This window comes from Nyctibius grandis, chromosome 8, assembly GCF_013368605.1.
Source record: "Nyctibius grandis isolate bNycGra1 chromosome 8, bNycGra1.pri, whole genome shotgun sequence".
Lineage (NCBI taxonomy): Eukaryota > Metazoa > Chordata > Aves > Nyctibiiformes > Nyctibiidae > Nyctibius > Nyctibius grandis.
Window position 1 is genome coordinate 12012465 of NC_090665.1, and position 21084 is coordinate 12033548.

At 44.8% G+C, this 21084-nt stretch overlaps 1 protein-coding gene across 2 annotated transcripts in view; it reads left to right on the forward strand.

The window, feature by feature from the left end:
- LPP (LIM domain containing preferred translocation partner in lipoma) overlaps positions 1-21084 on the forward strand; it is a 274492-nt gene that overhangs the window by 77156 nt on the left and 176252 nt on the right. For both annotated transcript variants that reach the window (XM_068405788.1, XM_068405789.1), the window contains exon 4: positions 10803-10915. In XM_068405788.1, coding sequence (XP_068261889.1) covers positions 10803-10915 — 113 coding nt within the window. The remainder of the gene's footprint in view (positions 1-10802; positions 10916-21084) is intronic.

Sequence of the window (21084 nt, forward strand, 5' to 3'; positions counted from 1 at the left end):
TTCTCTGACTCTTTACACTTGCCTGGTAATGTCAAATTGGAAGTAGTTCTCCTTCCCACAGCATCGTCTTTCTGATGGAGGAAAAGGTCTGCTCTTTCAATCTCACTGATGGAGGGATTTTTGTTAGAAGGTGAGATGGACCATCCATTCTTCCCCTGTGCTGCTAAGCACTCTCTCCTTCCCATTCACCACTCCAGGCATGTGCTTGTGGTAGCATATGTTACAGTGAATAACCTTTTTATGTCGCTGCAGGTATCAGCAGACCTCAAAGTATGATAGAGGGTTTTGTGCTCATAGAAGATTTATCCTCTTCTCTTGCTCCCTGAGCACGCACTCAAACAATATATCCATTTTAATTGTTTTCTGAGAGGTTATTAATATTGGAGTGGGAATTTAGAATGAAGATCAATCATTAATCTGAAAAGAATGGATTTGCACTTTCCTGTACTAAGGCTGGAAAAGAAGTTAGGACGAAAGAAAATCGAGAGACATTTCCCACCTAACCTAATTTAATTTTTTTGCCTAAAATTTTCCAAGTAAAAGCTCTGAGGGAAAACCAAACCTCAGAGTGAAGATTTCAGAAGTCTACCCTAGAAACTGTAGCAATATGTTACTACCATTTGTTATCATTTTTTTCCACAACATTTTCAAGAATAAGATCTCTGACTTTTCAAACAAAACCACAATCTTTGCAGAAGATTTTCATTTTTTTCTGCATTTTTCCTTTTAACAATATCCACAAATATATCAGTAATTAATTTTCTATTGGCTAAATAGAAAAGTTGTAATTCAATCTGAAAACGATCTCACCCAGGTTTCTCTACACAATATATTTTACTTCAAGGGCACCCTCTCAGTTACCCTGGGCTTGTGCCAGACTCTAATACTTTTTCTCTGGAAAGGAGGCACCTTCTGCTGAGCAGAGTTACAGCAAAACGGCTGGTTTGATCGACTGCTTTCTCAGAATGGTCAGAAGCTTGAAATGCGTGCTTGGATAGCTACTATTGTAGGTATGGTCGTTCCTGTTGGGAACGCAAGATGAGAGCCGTGTATTCCTCAAAACCAGCACAGGTACCACACTGCCACCATTTATCCCTGCATCTGTTCTGAGAATAGGCGGTCTCCCTGGGTCAGTTTAGGGAGGGAATTTTAAGATAATCAGTGTCATGAATGGGAATATCATTCTCATCCTTGGGAAGTCCTTTTTGTGCCTCTGTCATTCACCTCTTCCTCACCCACTTTAGGATGCTCCTGATGGGAAGTGCTCCCTCTCCTCTTTGTTTTCCCCACCGTGGTGCTCTGGGCTCTGACCAGCAATGAGACGGATGGAGCAATCCGCAGTAGGGGATTTTGTGGAACGTGGAAAACATAAACGTAGTTACTTACCTAAAAAGTCAGTTTAGCACGTTGTTTCCTAACTGGTTACTTTGTTGAATTATGCAAAAGTGTAAATTTTAAAGCATTTTTTCTCAAAGTACAGCAATAGCTGCACATGTGCGTAGTAACTTTGGGGTGTTGGGCAGTGATCCTTGGTACAGAAAGCTTGTGCATCAGTGTTCTAGGGTAATATTCATCTCGAAGAGAAGGCCTGCATCATTTATTTTTCTCCTCTGCCTTCTCTGTTATCCAGAAATGCTGTAGAGAGGATGTAGAGCGCCTCCTGGTAGAATCTACCCAGGGAAAGATATCCCTCCCCGCCTTTTTTTTTTTTTCTTATAATCCCATTTCTCTTCCATGGTCCAGCCAGATTGTGTGTGACATTTCTAGTAGGTACCAGCAAAAGGAACCAAACTCCCTACACAAAACCCACCACCACTCCATAAAAATATATATTTATATAAATTTATACATGGAGGTATGGAGTGTTAGTTATTTACTTTGAAAGAAGAAGATAGAGGTGAATTCTATTTATCCAACATTTAATTTTATCTTAAATTATCTTCAGAGATTAAGGATGTAATTTATTATTCAACTGTTGCACTGGTGAATAAGAAAGCGATTAATTTTGTAGCATGAAGAAAACCCAGCTACTTTTTCTGCTCCCCAGTAGCACTGACTAATTACAACAGAAGGAAGAAAGCCTTGTTGAAAACAGTAAACTAAGACACATCTGATAAAGACACATGTTTTGCTTTAATCCTTCCAAGTTTGGATGTTTATAAGAGTTACATAGGGAGGGGTGGGGAAGAGGATGGGAGGAACTAAATGAGCCAGTTTGAAAACCAGTTTATGGGGGTTCGTTTGATCCGTCCATCTGAGAGCCGTAAGTGCATTTCCCACTTGGTGTTTTTGCTCCAGTCTCTCACACCAGCAGCAGAAGACTTTGTGAGGAGGACACCTTGCAGGAAGGTTGACCCCATCACCCAGGGAAATAAATGGTCTAGTTACAGCCATCATTTTTGTTGTCCCTCTCCTTTGCATGCTGGGCAAGCAGAATAGATCCAGCGCTTCCAGATGTTCTGCAGCACGGGCCACTGCTGGCTCTGAAGCTCAAGCCAAGCCTGCAGCACATCGAGTTTCATCTGACCACTCAGATTGCAATTCACCCCCGAAGTGGGAAAACAACACAAAACCAGTTATAGGCAACGATAAGTCCGAGATTGCTTAAAAACTGTTGACTGCAGCTTCCAAACCCTGAGGAAGTCCCTTGGCAGTAAAGAGCCCTGGGGGATGTTTTTTTGCGATCTGTGCAGTGTTTTGTATTTCATCACTGGGCACAGAGAGGGTTCAGTTGGAGGTAAGAAAGGATGTTATCTGAAGGACACGATCCCCATCCTCCCTGGCTGCCTCCTCAGGGTAGAAAGCTGACCGAAATAACAGATTTGTTTTGATTGTGCCACGCAACAACAGCCAGCGAGAACAAGGTCTTAATCTAGTGGTATAGCTCATTTTTTCCAACTCCTTCACAACAGCCCTCTTTAGTAAATTAATGCATATGTCAACTCTTGTCAGAAGCTCTTAGCAATGAACAAATGAGTTGAACACCATAATCTAATAAACAAATAGATAACCTGTTTTGGTTTTGTTCTGAGTGAGGCAGTGTTTCCCTCGTTGAGTTGTTTCATGGACCTTTCGCTCTGCAGAGGAGAGGGATGGTGTGTGGGAATGCAGCCCATATTTCCCCTCCGAGGATCGGGTTTGCTCTTCTGACTTAGTTGTGCTGATTTCCAGCATATTTCCAGTTGTTTGTGTTGAAATCTTTCCATCTCAGCAGGCTGTTTTCTGTCATTTTTTTCAAATCATTCAGAACTACTGTTGTCCCCGTTATTGGACCTGAGCAGATGCAACTGAAAGCGGGATCTCGTCGTACTAATTGCTGCACAGACCAAGTAAGGTGGACTCTATGCTTACATCTACAAATAAATACTGGAGAGAAGGCAAAGGAAGACTTTGCACGCCCATGCACTGAGGGACAGTGGGGCTGGGTGACGTCGCCAAAGTCCTAAAAGAAGTCTATGACAAGGAACAGTACTTAGAGCTTTCCTGTTAATCTTATGGCTCTTCTTCCTCCTTCTATTTTAGCACAGATTTTAATTTAATTTAATTTTTAAGTTTTACAGTGCCGTGGGCTGTTTCTTGCTTTGGATCAACTTTAGTTCTTCACTAAGCTTTAGTAAACGACCGATTTATTTTCCACAGAGCTGAGTTCTGATACTAGCAGACCTCTTCTCTAAGCAGATATCAGCGTTACGGAGGTAACCGTTATGTGTAATGTGATTCGAGTGGGAGCAGAACTGGCTCATTCACATTGTGTTTACAAAACGGGTTGTTGAGGTGAGCAAAATAAGTCACCTCTGTTGCAGAGGGGTGGCGTGGGACATGAGCTGGAATGCTTTGCCCTATAGTCATGTGGAAAAATAAGCTGAGGAATCAAAATGCAGCCTTGTATCGTTGCCTATGTACTTAGCGGCATATATGATAAGTGTACAGTGTGTAGGATGTTCGGCTGATGTGCGTGGGGAGAAAAAAACCCATCATGTGGTTCTACCTGCCTCCCCCTACCCCACGACCATTGGAGCTGCAGGAGCATCAGTTGCATTTTGCTGGCAAGGATGGCACAGCTAGGTATCTACAGACACAAGCTGAATAAAAACGCAGTCTCATCAAAAAAAAAGTGTTGTTTTCACACTGAGGGGCATCCACTGTGGCGAAGCAGCTGAGGTTTTGCATAATTTGGGGAACTGAGCCCTTGTTTCCTACCCTCATGCTAATTACTGCCTTTGGGGTGTTTTGAAAGGGAGGTCAGCGAGTTCTGACGTGAACCAGAGGTTGGATGGGATTTTCCCCACTGGTGACCAGAGCTGGAGTGAAAGATCTGTGTACAGGACACTAAAGATAGCATCTGTTTGTGCTAAATCAAGTTGCTGAATGAAAGCTGTATCAACTGAAGCGAGCTTGGCGTGGTGTGCCAACGTTGCTCCTTTTAGTGGTCGCAAGCTTGTAGGTGATGCAAGGGGTCCAGCTCCAGTCCCACTGAAGCACCTGGCTATGACTAAATGGTGGTAAAACCCAGTTACCTCTTCAGAGGTGGAAAAAGATGGCTTTTGAGCTGCTGCCTCAGCTCAGACCCAAATGTCAAAGCAGCTACTGTTGGATCTCCCCGTTGGCACTCTCCCACATGGCTCCTCTGTCCCCGTCAGAGTCTCATCTGCTACTCCTGAAAGCTTTAGTAACTTATTCTGGCTCTAGTAACACTGGAATAAATCCAGAGTGATTCCAGCAGAGCTATCTTGGTTTTGTGTTTGCAGGAGGAATTGTACCTAGAGGTTTTAAGTTAATCACATGGTCATTTTTCCTCTGTATATTTAACCACCGAAGTTAATTACCATTTGAAAGTTTCGCAGGCTGTTTCTTTCATTATCTCAGCTAGCTGTGGTAGAAGGCGGCGTGACAGGAGAGCGGTAGTCCGGCTGAAGTTGTGCAGATAGGAAAAATGCCGGGAATTGTTTCCAGCGAATCCCAGGGGTTTGGGTAGTTGGATGGTGGGATGAAGGTGGAGGTGAAGATGCATAAGCTGCCATGGTACTTGCTGCCTATTGACTTCCCATGTAGTAAACAAAACTACCAGATGGTTGTTGGTGTGTGGTTTGTTTTTTTTTTCCTTTGAAAAGAATATTTTAAGCAGGACTGCGATTCATAGTCCTGAACTGTAGGGGACTAATGTTCCTGTTCTCCAGCTGGGAGAAACTAATTCAACATCTTGTGTTGTAAACACTCACTCATTTTAACTGATTACACCTCCAATGTTCCTCAAATCACTAAAATTACTAATTGCTATTCCTTACACATCAGAGAGTGAATCCTGAATAATTAACCCCAAATAAAATTAGATGAATTGGCCCTTTTAATTAGAATCCCTGCTGCTGTTTGTTCTGAACTTCCTTTTCTTACTGTTAAGAGACTTTTAGAATGATTAAAACTGTTTAAGACTTAAACAGCCAATGACCTTTTAATACAATGTAAATCCATAAAAGCAATATTTCAGCTAGCAGGTGGTGAAGTAAATTTTCAGTGCAACTACCTGACAGACTCAGTATTCTTTTCTTAAATGCTGAGGATGAAATTAGCCAGTGTGGGTTTTTTTTTTTTCCTCTTATTAATACAGTAGCTGATTAGCAAAAGTAGTTCAAATGGTAGGATTAGTGATTGGCAAGAGAGTGGTAATTTAAACAGTGCTTTGGGTTGGTGGAGCTGCTTTATTTTAGGAATCACAGGTCAATGTGGTATATTTATGTAGATTGTGGAGCTGGTGTGTAATCACGCGATGGTTTCCCCTGCACTGACATGGTGTCGGTGACCCCTCACGACATGGTTTTGACCAAGGATGCGCTGACACAAAACATGATTTTAATCGTGTGCTTTCCTTGTCCAGTGATATGTGTTAAATACAGATGTTACAGGAAAATGTTCATGTTGGGAAACTTTGTAAGATGCTTGTTCACACCTAAGAGTCACCAGGTCATATGTAGCTGAAGTTTTCTATAAAAATCCTGCAGCGTCACTTCTGCAGAATGAAGTTTCCCAGACCACTTAGCAATACTGCAATATCCTGCAGGTTTTCACAGTGGTTATTGTGGAATACAGGTTCATGGTAGCCTCAATCAAAAGGATTTTAGCCCAGTGTTAAATGAATTAGAATTTAAGTGTAAATCTTAATTGTTTCAAATTGCAGACTTTGGCTTTCTGCAGTAGAAATTAAATACTTGACACGGCAGTGGGAAATGCCTGTATTTGCTCAGTGCTTTCCTAAATTGACTCTGTGTGGACCAGAATGGAAACACATTAGTGGGGGTTTGCTCCATCACTGTCTTAATGTGGTCTCTGAGTGAGAGGAGAGCTGTGTTTTTGAGGTGATTCAAACCGATTCTGTACCAGCTTCAGAGTCAGAAATTATCAAGATGACGATGAGAAAGGGTTATTTTTGTTTGGAAGGAGAAAAATGAAAAACATCTGGGCATATATAGTCTTCAGATGTCAGCCAGAGATCTGGGAAGACCAGTGTGAACCCTGTTTTGTTGGTTGATAGATTTCATTAAGTTATTGTTTCAGGGAAAACTACGATGTTTTGCTTTTTTGTGTTTCCGATGTTTTTTTTCCCCCCAAACAGTCTCTTCTTACTGAACATGTGAGATCATCTTCGTGTCTAGAAGTTTCAAAGCTGCAAATCTTCATGTCTAAACAACCGTGTCAGTCAGAGGGGAGGCAATTACAGTGCTGCAACTCATTTGTTGACTGGCAGATATATCTCCCTGAAAACAAAGGCTCAAGACATACAAGCCTGATCCTGCAAAAAACTGAAGTGTACTTAAAAATTTAAAGGTTAGACTGTCAGTGAGAAAGGTGCTTAGTGCATGAGACAGGATGTTTTTCTCAGCTTGTACTTGTACCCAGAAGGCATCAGGCAGCCAATGGCAAAAATTTTAAGAGTTTCTGTTCAGCCTGACAGGCTCGTGCTGATGTGCACATCTGTTAAGGCTTTGAACAATATTTTATTTGTACATTTGAGAAGTGTAGTAATGAAACGTCTGAATCTCCTTGGAAAGTGTAAGAGGGGAGATTTTGGGGAGGAGAGAGGTAAAACCTTGCAAATGCATCTGCATGGCACAGATTTGGTTGGAGCCAGAAGCCGGGCTGGGGGCTTAGGAGGCATCACTTCTGCTTATGGCTCTGCTATGATTTCCCAACGTACCCATGATGGACTGGCTTAATTTCTAATTACTTGATTGTAAAATATGGGGGAGAGCATCACTGGGGCCGACAGTATCATCTCTCGTCGTTGTGCTGGGTGATGCTTGGGCATGGAGAAAAGAACTCAGAGCTGCGGTTTCACGGCACGTTGCACCGTTGTATCTGAAATAACCAAGCTAGCGCATGTGTTGCACCATGCAGCCCCTTGTAGGCTGACTCACGGTCTTCACAGCTGTAAGAAGAAGAAACGAGGAGTGTTTCTTTTATCCTCTAAAGGTATGGTAATGGGTAGAGATTTCTCATTGCAAGAACTGAAGGCAGGCTGTGCCGTGGCGTAAAGAGGGGCAGGATGCGGCTCCCTGCCTGCAAACGTGCCTGTCCCAGGCTGCCTCCATGGGGGACTTGCCGTTGGAAGGTGATTTCACCTGCCTTGAAGTATAAATTGCCTCCTGGACATGCCTTGATGTCTCTCCATCGATGGAGCTTGGTGCGATCATGCTTGTAACTTAAGTATCTCCAAGTGTTCAGGCTGATGCCAGGTGAATGTCAACCAAAACACCAGTCTCTGTGCTGAGCAGCAATCAATACGAATAAGCCTTTTGCCCATCGTATGCCTTATTCACGGAAGGGCAGTGGAGTTAACTCAGGCAGGACAGGGTGAGCACTCTGGGTGGGATGTGTCCTCCACCAGCCCATGGTTAACCCTGGTAACCCCAGAGCCCCGTTTCCCCTGTGGCTGCCAGTGCACCCATGCGGACCAGGGGACGGTCCCTTCCCCAGACAGCTGCTCCCTACGTATCTGGGTGGTGCTGGAGGTGGTCAGTGGTGGGTAGCAGTGGTGTTCTCTGCCTGTACATGGACTTTCCTGCCTCCTCCTGCAGCTTGCCTGGCTCTAAGCAAGTGAAATCTGTCTGGCTTGCAAAACGTCTGGGGTGAGGGAAGGTCCCCGAGGTGCATTGGAGCAGTCTATAGGGAAATGCCGCTTAAATGGAATGTAAGCTTGCTTTCAGCTTGTTTTCCTGCTTTACTCCCTCAAATGTAGACCTGTGTCTTCCACACGTCATCTAAACCCATATGCTGCTCAGGACACAGACTTTACGGTCTTTGCATGCTTCCCTCTCTGCCGGAGGGAGACTTCCAGCAATGCCAATAATAATAACACAGTAACAGCTTTCCCTCCTGCATCCGAGGGAGTACTCTCCCGCGAGTGCAGTGGGAACAGCATCGGGTCCTATGGCCGTGTGTGGGAAAGAGGAAAGTGCAGTGGCAGAATAAATAACTAAAGCTGTGAAGGAGAAAAGTCCATCTGTTCACAGAGGACTACGAAAAGGCCAAACATCTGCAAGGTCCCCCCAGTTCATCGGGCATCTGCTCTCTGCTTCCCAGTCTAAAAACTTTCCCGTTTGTGGGGAGAGCGGAGCCAGGAGCTTATCTGACACAGAGGCCAGAGTCAGCAGAGCTGGGCTGGGATGCAGTAAAGCCAGCTGTCTCCTACTGCAAAGAAAAGTGTTTTCTTCCAAACTCTAGAAAAGGGCTCTTATCTGTTTCTGTCCTTTGCTCCTTTTCTGATAAATCTTGCCAATTTTTTTTTTTCTTTCAGGAGGAACAGATCTTCCAAAGGGGCAAAATGGTATTTGTTCTGTGTTTGTTCTAGCGATCGTTGTTTTCCCCTTCTGTTATATTATTTTTCTGTTTTGTTTATGCACAGACCCTGTTCCTTTCCCTATCTCATCCCCTTCAACACATACTCTACCTCGATTTTGCTCAGGTGTTTTGAAGGTCTGTAATAAAGCAAGAGTGTCTGACTAATGTGCTGTGCAGGGAGATGAGTCTTTGGCATCAGATCTGGGACTAACTGGAGAAACATCATCTGAAGTGGATTCTTTGGGAAGTATCTGTCCGCTGCAGTTGAATTTGTTTGCAAAATCACGTTGGTTAGAGGGTCATTTTCAGAGCAAAGGAGAAAAGTTTACTTAGCACTCAAACATCCCAGCATTTTTTAGAACTAAACACGAAGATATTAATTTCAAAATATTTCTTGTTTTCTTTTTACTCTGTATTGTATTTCATATGATTTGAAATAAAAGATTGGATTAATTATAGGGCAAAGAGGAGGATACTGTAGATGTTATTGGACATAATTTTTTTTAAAAATTGATCTTGATATTTATAATATCATGAGCCAGTAGGTTTCACAGGATTTTATGTATTGGAGCAACATAGTTGTCTTAAATTAGTTTTCAGTGTGTTGTTTTTGAACTGTCTTCATGCGTCTGTATTAAGGATAACCCTTTCTTAGGGATTCAGAGGGATTTTTTTGAGTCCTATCCATGCTCACTTTAGGGAAAATGGGAAGAAATTACTTTCCTGGGAAATAAGATCCCTAAAAGTCCTAGGGGGGGAGTTTGTGCCTTTCAGAGGGTGATTTGAAATCGAACAGAAAACCTTTCCATGGCTGCAGACCCATCTGCTTCCTATGGCAAATAGCACGAAGGTGCCGTGCCAGTGGTGCCCGCCCCTGGAGCGGGCTATGCCCGGGGCTTTGAACCTGGGCACGGGCAGTCCAGAGGACTGCGGGTCACTGGGGTTTGGCTCAGCATCTCTCTGAGTGATTTGGAGCCTGCTCCTTGGTATTTGGGGAAGGCACTAGGGGCCTGTAGCTGGCACTGCATGGAGATGTGGACGGTCAAGTAGGGAGCCCATGTTTCCTTACAAAAGGGTTAAAACCCTCCAAAAGCAACAGCTCCTACAGACATGAAATATCACACTTTTATTCATGTTGAACTTCCATCCCAGCTGCTGCACACAGGAGACCCAACAGCAAACAACTCTTCTTGCAGCATCAAGCTTTATGAGAGGAAATAAAAATATACCAAAGTGGTCCAAATTAGAGGCAGCTGCCTCCCCAGAAGCCAAATCCAGTGCTGATGGGAAATGTGCTTTTTTCCATCCTTAGGAGGTGCTTTCAGAGCCTGGTGTCCTGCTGCCTGCAGCCTGTGCTGCTCTGTCCTTGTTTTCTCCTTTGTGCTCCCACCTCACATGAAGTTCTCAAGGACAGGTCTCCCATCTCTATGCTCTCACAGCCAATGTGCTGCTTTGTCTTCAAGATTTGTCTTCTAGATTTTGGGCTCCAGCTCCAGCCCTCGATGTGTCCTCTGCAACAGGGAATCCCTGCTTTTAGACAGCACCTGATGCTGTCTTTATAGTGATCATGAAGAGCTGCTGTAATTTAGCACACAAGGGGGTTGAATTGGATGGGATCCATTGCAGGGCTGGACATGGGGCGTTCATTATTGCAGGTTTTGTAGTTGCCTGCAGCAGATTTGAGATGCAAGCTTTGATCTGTGAGGCTGGTTATTGGTGCATGCAGGCTTTGTGGCAAGTCACCTTCTGCTGTGGGATCTGAGCACCTCTAAGCAATCTGCCAACATTAGGTAGCCATCTCCTGAAGCAGCAAGGGGTGCAGCTGAGCATTTAATGGTTAAACGATGTGTTACTGCCTGTGCCACAAAACTGATGGCAAAGCTGTGAGTGTTGCAGGGTTCATCCTGATCATCCATGTCATGATGTGGGGAAATGCTGGTGAATCTAAGTTCTCCCATTCTCTCTCCTAGGGGACTTCCTTCCTCCACCCCCACCTCCTGTGGATGACCTCGGGAACATCACATCATCACAAGGTGCCTTTCCCCCACCGCCTCCTCTGGATGACGTTACTTTCAATGTGCAGGTAAGAAGACAAGAATTTTATCATTCGTGCAGAACTGATCCAAAAATTGCAGAAATGAATGGATGATAACGAAAGGAGGTGGCAAAGCGCTGTGGTTAGAAATCATGTGTCAGGAACAACCAAGTCAGCCTTAGCAAGCTGTGTTTCCCAAGCAGGGAATATTTCCATTCAAAACTTGCTGGGCTATTAAAGGATTTTTCCCATCCGGCTTGAATTAGAAGACTAATTGCCTTAAGTCCTTGTGATGGTGGGTGGGAGTGAAACCTTCCCAGAATGAATTGTTTTCTGGAAGGGCCATCTCCTTCCATGTACTGTGGAGAGACTTAAGGGCAGTAATCTGATCCTAAAAGTGCTTTGTTTAGATGCCTAAAATTAAATGAAGCAAATAAGCCCTGGCCCAGGCTCCAGTGAAGTCACTGAGACCCTTTTCACCCTCTTTTTGCTAGCTTGGATCCTCTAGATTTGCCATTTGGATGAAAGTGCAACTTCTAAGATGCATCAGGTGATGATAGCATGTCCTGTCTGGATAGGGACAGACCTTGAACACTTTTGTGCAGATATCGCTGGCTTGCCTGGAGTGCCGGGTACTTTTGTGTTAGCTCAGGCACGTTGAGGAAAGATGTATTCAGACTGCAGGAAGAGGCTGTCAAGGTGATCAAAGAGTGAGGATCTGATCTTGCCAGTGGAGACCAGAAGAGTTTGGCTTGTTAGCTGAGCAAAAGGAAGGCTGAAGAAAGGGGTATGGTTGCATATTTGAAATACATTGGGGGACTAAACACCAGAGAAGAAGTATTTCAGCTCTGTGTGAGTGTTGGTGCAGGAACAGGAGAGGTTGAGCTTGCCAGAAGTACCTTCATGCTGGTGTTTAGAAAGTTTTTAAGCACCGAGGCTGTGAAGGTCTGGAAGAGACTTCTGGGAGGAGTAGTGAGAGCAAAGCAAGTGTGATCTAGGTTTGAGGCTTATGAGAGCTGTGTAACCGCATATCCACAGCCATAGGGCTGCCCTTGATGACCCTGGAAGCTTGTTGGCAGTCCTGTGTCCCTTGATGGATTTGAACCTGAGAGTAGGCTAGTGGGCAGACATTAAACAGGATTAAAGAGACCTGACTTGGTTCCTGACCCCACCACAAACTCTAGAGTCAATTCATCTACTTTGTGCCTCTGTAAAAAGAAAACATTTCCCTCCCTCGTGGGCTTCATGTGATCTCTTGCCTGTGGCAGGATGTTCAGATGCTACCAGAGAGTCTCAGCGTGTTCCTGCAATGGGTTCAGCATTATAAGCAGCCTTTGAGAGGGAAGGGGTTAATGAGGATTGCGTTCTCCCTTGCCAGGAAAGGCTGCAGCCATCAGGGACATTAGCCAAGTGCAGAGCATGGCTTTTCCCAGCCTTGGGGGAATGAAGTAATTCCCCAGCAAATGTTGTTCTGTCTCTTATCTCTCCGAGAAGAGTGTGGACCCCGTGGGAGCAGGGGAGCTTCCAGACAGCCCTGGGAAGCATCGAAGCAGCAGGCTCCTGGAGAGGGCAGGGCGCTGCCTGCACAGGAGCCTGGGCAGCGGGAAGGGCTGGTGGTGCCTCACGTGCTTCTCTGGGGTCAGGCTTCCCCCTTGCCAGGTCGCCCAAGGACGGGACCTCACGGTGTTTATTGGAAGGGACTCGTGTCTTCAGCTCCTCATGCTTCCCTCCTGTGATGAGTCCAAAGATATGCCTGAGCTGCTCGGGGCTATCACTGGGAAGTCCCCCGTGGTATAACGACCTGATGGGATGGCCATTTCCTGCTGAGCTCATGAAATTGCTATTTGTCACACCCTTTCTCTCTGGCTTTGGGAAGCTGGGGCTGGAGCCATGTTCACAGCGTAGGGTTTTGGCAGGAGCTTGGTTAGAGCGAGATTCCTTTGCGTGGCATCCTGTTCAGAGGAAGGCGAGCCTACCAGTCATACTCCAGCCCTCCTGCCTGTACTCTATGCAGCAAAAGCGGGTCCCTGCCTTTAATCTGTGCTTTCTTGTCACCTTTTTCCCCTTTCTTTTCCCTTCCATCCTCTGAGGGAGATTGGGAGCAGACAAAAGCCAGGGCTAAGTCAGGAGCTGGCAGGGTCTTGTGTTGCAAGATCAGCTCCTTATCTTGCAGGAGCTGTGCTGAAGCAAGACATAAGGCCTGAGAGATGAGGTAAAAGGGCAGGTGGTGATGGAGAAAGCTGCTTGATGCCTTTGTGCATTGAACACAATCATTTTCACAACTCCAGACAGAGATTCCCGTGCTGAAGGAGCAGAATGAATGGTGGCTGTGTTCCTTCTGCTGTGAATCCTTTCTCAGCCCTCAAGACATGGTTGCCTGAAGGCAGGGATCTCATGAGCATGTGTTGGATCTGGCTCCACCAAATTAAAGCCAAGCCTGATTCTGCTCTCTGATGTTAGGCCACTTCATTTCCATGCCTCAGTTTCCCCATTTCTAAATCTAAGTGCTGGAGCAGATGACCCTGTTCCTGAGCAGGGACCAGATCTGACGCTGCTGCCTGGGGTGGTTCGGTCCCTGCAGACCTTGTGCAAGCCCTCCAGATTTACTCCAGAGTTTGAAATTTATGTGCTCCAGCAAATCAGCCCCTTTACAACAGAAGTTTCTCTCTGGATGGCAGAGTGCTGATGACAGCTTAGGCAATATGTGTGCTGTGGTTCCAAGTAAAGCTTTTTATACTAGGTGTTAAGTTGGTAAAGGCAGCAGAATATACATGTTTAGTTTATCATTCCGTGCGTTACTGTTAGCAGACAGCTAAAAGCTACACAGATTATTACAGTTTAAGTTGTAGTTTAAGAGCAGCAGTTAAAATAATAATTCCCAGTTTTCATAGGGCTGTTTATCTCTGGATCTTATTTGGACAGTGGAACTGGCCACTTGGGATCAGATCCAAAAAGGTACTTTAGTATCTGACTTCCCTTGAGGTGCTTAATGCTCTGATGGAAATCAGAGGAGGACTGGGTTGTGAAATACCTTTGCAATAGATCTGTCATTTTCTTGTAATTTCTGTTTTCCCATCTAGATCTGTCATGTTTGGATTCACAGCAAGGCTGGGGAGGAAAGGGGGAGGAAATTTTAACTCTTATTAACTGTAATGCTTTAAAAAAAAAAAAAAAAAAAAAAAAAAAAGAGAGAAAATGAAATGTTTATTTTAAAACAGAGTGCATTGGGGCTGGGGGAGAGTTGTGTTGGGAAGTTCCCCTTTGGCTGAAATCAGACGACGAAGGCAAGGGCTTGTTCCCAGAATGGTGGTGAGGGTGCGGCGATGGCGTGTTTGACAAATAAGGACATGAGCAAAGAGCCTTTTGCCACGTTGGCTTGGGCTCAGTTTAAAAGAGAAAAAAAAAAAATCCTGGACGGGAAGAAAAATGAAATCACTGTTTGTCAGAGGGAAATAGATAGATCTGTGAGGGAGGCAGATTTTTTATTAATTTTTTTTGCCTTCTAGTTTCAAAACAGGCATTCTGCCCAAGCCAGGGAAAGCAAAAGTGAAAAACTCCCGTAAGCAACCTCTCGAGCGCCCTGTTTGGTCACAGAGAGGGACCCTTGCTTGTGGCACCAGCAATTTCTTCCTTCCTGGCCAGGCAGGGTTGCTCAGGGATGAGGACTGGGCACAGCGGTGTGAAAAGCCTGTCCCTGCCCTGCGTCCCATCCCTGGGAAGGCTGGCTCTGGAGCTGCGTGTCCTACGGGTGCATCTTGATAAGCTGTCGTGGGGGCTTCAGATCTCTGCTGGCTTTGAAATGACCAGTTCTCCTTAAAGGAGAGGTTCAGAGCCCAGCATTTGTGTTGGGGCAGGACTTGGGTGGCTCCAAGCAGATGCGACCCTTGGCTGCAGACCTGCCAAGGGCCACCTTGGAAAAACATGCATTTACGAATCACCGCTAATTACCTGCAAGTACTGCATGCACAGGGTGGGCCTGATTGTCATTTGGGATGTTATAAATGCTACTGCAACACGGAAAGGAGAGGATTGTATTCAGCTGGGAGATCCCCTCTTTCCCAACAACTCCTGGCCTTTATCAGTGTGGTTTTTGTTGACAGGCCACAAAACACTTTACAAAAGAAATACCAGTCTCTCCCTGATAAGGAAGCTGAAGCAGGGAAAGTGCTTTGCCTAGGTCACCAGGCTGACCAGCGGCAGGCTACAAATAGGACCCAGATCTCCTTCATCCCAGAGCAATTCTGTCTGCTACATTGCATCGCGTCGTTACTGTAAAAACTGTGAATTAATGAGTAAATACCATCAGTGACTGAGACCAGAAGGAATTTGGGATATACCAAAAAGGATGTGCAAAAGTGGTTTAGGATGGGATTTAGAGTGAAGAAACAATCAGACTTTGAACAGTTGCATGAAGGGTAGATTTAGATTAGCTATTAGGAAGAAACTCTTTACTGTGAGGATGGTGAGACACTGGAACAGGTTGCCCAGAGAAGCTGTGGATGCCCCATCCCTGGCAGCGTTCAAGGTCAGGTTGGATGGGGCCTTGAGCAACCTGGTCTAGTGGAAAGGTGTCCCTGCCCATGGCAGGGGGGTTGGAACTAGATGATCTTTAAGTCCCTTCCAACCCAAACCATTCTATGATTCTATAATAAAATAGTTTAATACACCAGTTCTTGTTATAACCAGCTGTGCATGGAGGGACTGCAGTGCTGTGCTGTACATGGGCAGGAGCTATTCTCATGTTCAGACCTACTGGACTCATGGACCAGGTTTTGTCGTCCTGTTTTGATATGCAAGAAATCAGCTGAAGGGCTCAAATTCCTATTGCCAAGGAATTTGGGGAGGAGAAATGCCAAAACATGGTCTGAAGGTGTATGCGTCTTCCTCCACGAGGCTGTTCAAAGGAGACCTGGCTTGCTTCTCCCTAGCTCTCATGCCTGGGAGAAGGTGGGAACGCGTTGATAGATGTGAGCGGCGAGAGCCTCATCCTTGTTATGGAGGAGCTTGCCAGGCGTTTTGCTGTCTGACTCCCTCCCAGCGAGCGGCAGCAGTGGTGCCTCTTCGTGGGCTCTGACTCACCGGCTAAGGAAACAGCCAGAACGGAGGAATATTTTTTTTTCTTCTTTTTTTTTATTTTGGGTGCACATATTGACAAATAGCTGGGGAGGAAAGAATGTGATTTTTGCCTGCGGGGGGGTGCTGCCTTAAATACCACATCTGCTCGGCAGCGTGGTGGCCGGGCTTTGCCTGGGTGCTGGGCTTGCTTTAAATCGCCTGCCTTTTAATGTTTGGAGAAGGTGAAAAGGCCGAAGAGAGCAGAACATGTGTTCAGCCTCCCTCTAGTGCTAGATTTTGTTAATCATCGGGATTGTTGGCCTGGGCGTAAGTGCTCACTGGCGAGGAGCATTGGTAACGCGGCGCAGTTCTTGCTGCTGTCTGGGTGCCTGGCTCCGGGCGAGGAGCAGTAGCTCCCAGTGACTCTGTACATAAAGCTGTAGTCTGTGTGCATTGCTTGCCATTCGAGATCCAGCTTTTGCAGATTTCTGGGGCTCATAACCTGGTTTACTGAAATCCATGTGATAAGCAACTGCCTTTTATCTAAATTGAAGCCGTGTCCAACACTATAAATAAATTACCTGGTAATGTTAACCCTCTTACTGAAACCTTGGCTTTGCAGGAATGCTTTTGATCTGTCTCCCTTCTTCTGCCTTCCTTGTGCGTTTGAGAAACAGGAGTGTGCTGTGCTCTGAATTAGACTTGAACAAATAACATGTATGCTCTCTGCACGTTTAAATGCTCACTGGCTCTCTACAGGTCAATTTGTATTTACTCTATAATAGGGGTTTCTAGGCACTAAGGTGAGAAAAATCAGTAATACAAAGTCTGTACATGTTGATGAATATCTGGGTGCATGATAGATAAAATGCATGTTTTTCTCATATGCATGTATATATACACTATATATATGTATGAGAAACACGTAATGAGTGGGGATATGGAGCATGTTACTGGGGAACAAGCGCACACACATTTCATCCCTGCTGCTTTTTTATCCCTTTCTGTGGGTAGCATGACCAGTAGATCCAGGATCATAAGAGAAAAGGAACACTGAGCATTTCTTTCAGGCAGCTCTTGATGCAACCCATCTTATAAGCGTGTTTGTTTTACAGTGCCAAACCACATTCTATTTTAAATCTTTAATGAACCTCTGTTCCCATCTATGTAACTTTCCAATCCTTGCTCTCTTCAGAATAGACGAAGTTGCTTATTATAAACCACAAATGTTCCTGAAAGGGTAAACTGGAAAAGTTTTAATTGTACGGCGTAAGCCTGCCATTCATCTCCCTGCCTGGCTATTAATATCCTGGGAATGTTATAATGCAATACAGCCTTTAATAGCTAAACCTCTCGTCGAGGACTACAAAGGACGCAAGGATCCAAACAGTTAACTGTGCTCATTATTTTCATCATGCTTATTGCTGTGTTATTTAATGTATTTGTTATGTTATTGTTTAGTATACTAACACAGCATGCAGGATGCGCCAGGACCTGCACTGGTGCACATTCGTGCCTTCTTGGGAAGGAGGGTTGTGACTGAGGCTGGGAGACTCTTTCGGAGGTGGAACAGAGCAGCTTTTGATAATCTGCCATACGGCGGGTGATGAGGTGAGGGAGCAGAAGAAAGCAAAAGCCTAATACAGATCATATGTAAATAAGGGTATAGGACCATCTAAAAAGTTGTGATAGGAAACAGAAAGATCAGAGGTGTTGCTTATCATGATGTTCAGAGATCATCAAGTTAAAACCATCCCAGGTTAAGACACAGGGCAGTGTTATGGACATGTGCCAGCTTGGGTCCAAACAGCGTGGCTGTGGTCCCCCAGTGCTGTGCCTGTGGTTGCAAGCCCTGGTGGGCACCTCCTGGCTCGTGTGGGTATGTCCCTTTGTGGGACACTGTCACACTGCCAGTGGTGGAGTCAGGTTCAGCGCTGGCACCTGCAGAGAGGTTAATCTGTAACCTGGATTATCCACCAGAGGATAAGAGAGACATAAATGTGGAAAGTAATAGGGGAGGCATGGAGAGCATGCAGAAAAAGCAAGCAATTTTATCCTGTCAGAGCTAGTACTGGCCTGTGACAGAGGAAGCAAAAACATCTTTGTATCCAAGGTAAAATTATTTAAACAGGTAAAATAAACAGGTAATGAAGATGTGGGAATTCTCCCATCAAAGCAGATGAGCTGAGTGATGGAAGAGAGTAAGGCAACGTGATCAGATCTGAAGAAATTTCCACTCTTCTCATTTCTGAGTGCTACTCAAATCTTGTTGGATTAGCAGGTCCTAGAAAAGATCTCTTGCAAGATTGGTTGCTCCTGTGTCAAATCCTGGGTAGCCTGTGTAGCATTAGGGAACTGTAATGCAGCGGCAAGACTAAGGCAAACAGACTGTCAGTAACAAGAAGGGATTCTAAAATTGCAGCAGACAAATTAGTACACCTTTTCTATGAAGCTGGCTGGGCTTGGAAGATGTGGTTTAGAAAGTCAAAGTCTTTCCATGCAGCTTGGGCATGGTGGTAAGCTGGAACGTGACAGAGCAGACAGTCAGATTCCCACCTTGGGTTTGATATTTTAACAGAAATGAGTTTTGGTAAAACAAGATGAAAGGAAATACAGATATACAGATTGGAGAATGCAGTTGTCTGTCTAAATGCAGTTTTACAGCCCTGGAGTAGTTCAAGGAGCAGGGCAAACTTCATCCTGTTTTTGATGCAAATTTTGCCTGGCAGTAGCGAGACGTGGATATGGAGAAGTTGAGAGAACATCTCATCTCCAAGAATGGAAGTGACTCAAATGCAGGTTCCTGTCTCTGTTTTTTAGATTCCATGTCTGGTGAAAAACATCCTCAGCTGCCATGACGGGTGGTTTTGTTGTCAGAAAATGTTGCCTCTGTGAAAAGCACATGGCACAGTGACTGAGCAAGCTGAAAGACAGTAGAAATACCAATGAGAAATGTTGTAGCCAGAGCTGGAGGAATTTGTTCTAGGACAGAAAGGCAGGCATGATTTTGTGTCTTCTGCCATTAAACTCAGTCTTTGCAGGACCATTCCCATGATTGTATTGTTCAGTTTTAGTTTGCTGTTGAAAATGCAGGACATTGGTTAGCTTTAACGCACAAAGAACAGGTAAGGAAGAGCATCTGAAAAACATCATATGATGTTTTTAGGGTTTTGGTTTTAGTGAAGTGAGAGATAAAATAGCAATGTTTGGAAAAGCTGTAGCAACTCCAAGTATTGCTGAAGCCAGCAAGTGACAGCTCCACTGGAGATGCTGTACAAACTCCTCTCATTCAACAGTCCCAAGCTACAGCTCCTGCCCTCTCCATCTCCTCATTTCTGCGTCTCTCTTTTGCCATGGTAACAGCCTTGTATCTTACCATGTCCCAGGTTTAGCCTTCCTCTTCAGCTCTGTTACTCCACTCACTCCTGACTTGCTCTTTCGTTCTTACCCCTATCTGTGGCTCTGCAGATTCCCCTGGTTCTGCCCTGCAATACCCCTCTGCATTCCCAAAAGGTGCCACTGCCCAGGTCTGTGCAGACGTTTGGGCATCAGCGCTTCCCAGGGGTGGTGGCAGGGCTGGTGGTAGGGAGCAGCATTCGGTCACTGCTGAGGTCGGGTGAGCCTGTTAAAGATGTTTAGATAGGGAATATGCTTTCTGCGCAGAAGTAAACCCCATTTGGCTTCTGTGGCTGTGGGGGCCCCAAGTAGAAATACAGTTAAAAGATTTTTCCTGAGGCCTGATGTGTACTGGGGACACCACGTTTTCTGATGCGTGAATCCTTATTGAAAAATAACAAATTACATTCATTTATCTGCATATGGACAGTACCAAAGTAAACCTCGGAGCTCATCCAGGAGGGATCTGCACACTGGAAATTCTCTCTGCAGGGTTTTGCAGTGGTCTCTGGGCAGCACAGATTATTTGTTGTTCATCTTACTGTGTAATTCAGGTCCTTTTTCTTCATATGATCTTCTCACTTAGGAAATGTGTAGAAGGTAAGGCGTCCGAATGACAAGGAGGTTGTTAAAAAAGAAAGAAAACCCACAGTCATCCAGCCAAATCAAATACCAGATACACATGTGGCAGCCTTGAAGGGAAGGTAAGAGTGGGCCTAATAGTTTGGAAAATGAGATTGCAAACGTCTTGAAGGCAAGGACCTTCCTTTGTGAATCAGAACTGCGGGATCTGCTCGGCTGAGGCGTGCCTGCTCCATGGACCGCGGCCATCAACCGCCCCAGGAACGTGCAGACTGAGGCAGAATCCAGATTTTCCTCTTCTCAGCTTTGAGAGATGTATAGTAGATTTTTAACATGACTCATTTCTGCAGAAGCCAAACCCAAGCCATTGACTTTCATGCAGTTTTGTATATCCTTTTTGCTGACATTTTGCCAGGCTCCATGAGAGTTTCTTGAATCCTTGCAAACATTTTGGCGTGCACCCCTTCCTATTACAGCAAAACAAGCAAACAAATTCAGAAGTATGTTATATGTTTAGCTTCTGCACTTGGAGCTTATTCAGGCTGTGAAAATCGACTGGCCAACTTTAATTTTACTTTTTTTTTTTTGGTGGTGATTTCCTAATAGCTTCACAGCTCATGTTCAGGAATTTTTTCTCAAATTCGGAGAAGCTTGACTGTGTGCTTAAACTTCATTAAAGTTGGTAGAACTTAAGCACATGTGTAAAATTAAGCATATGCAGCCTTTATACAGCCTTTTTGCAGGTGACACAAGCAGCTGCATGTGGGTTTCCAACATGTGATTAAATTCCAAAAGGAGTCTTTAAAAACAGTTTTAGTCAACCTTAATTTTCTGAAATTGGTAGCTTTAACAAAACCTATCTTTTTTGATTAAAATTGCCTGAGACGTGTCCCTTTTAAAAAGCTCTTCATTTAACTGTCACAATATACAGTCTTGTGTGGGATAGAGCTTGTTCATGTAAATTTAATTTCCAGTTAAAGTGGTACAAACAGAAAGTGATTTCAATAGATCTTTATGAACGTGATAGTCCTGTTGCTTTCTCACCTCTTTCGATGTGGAGGCCACGCAGAGCCATCAAATTCTTAGCTGTGCCCTTCTGCATATCACAGATCATAAAGCTTCACCCAGGGAAACCAAAGGCTTCCAGCCTTGATCCGCAGACATCAAGAGATGGAGAAATCTTG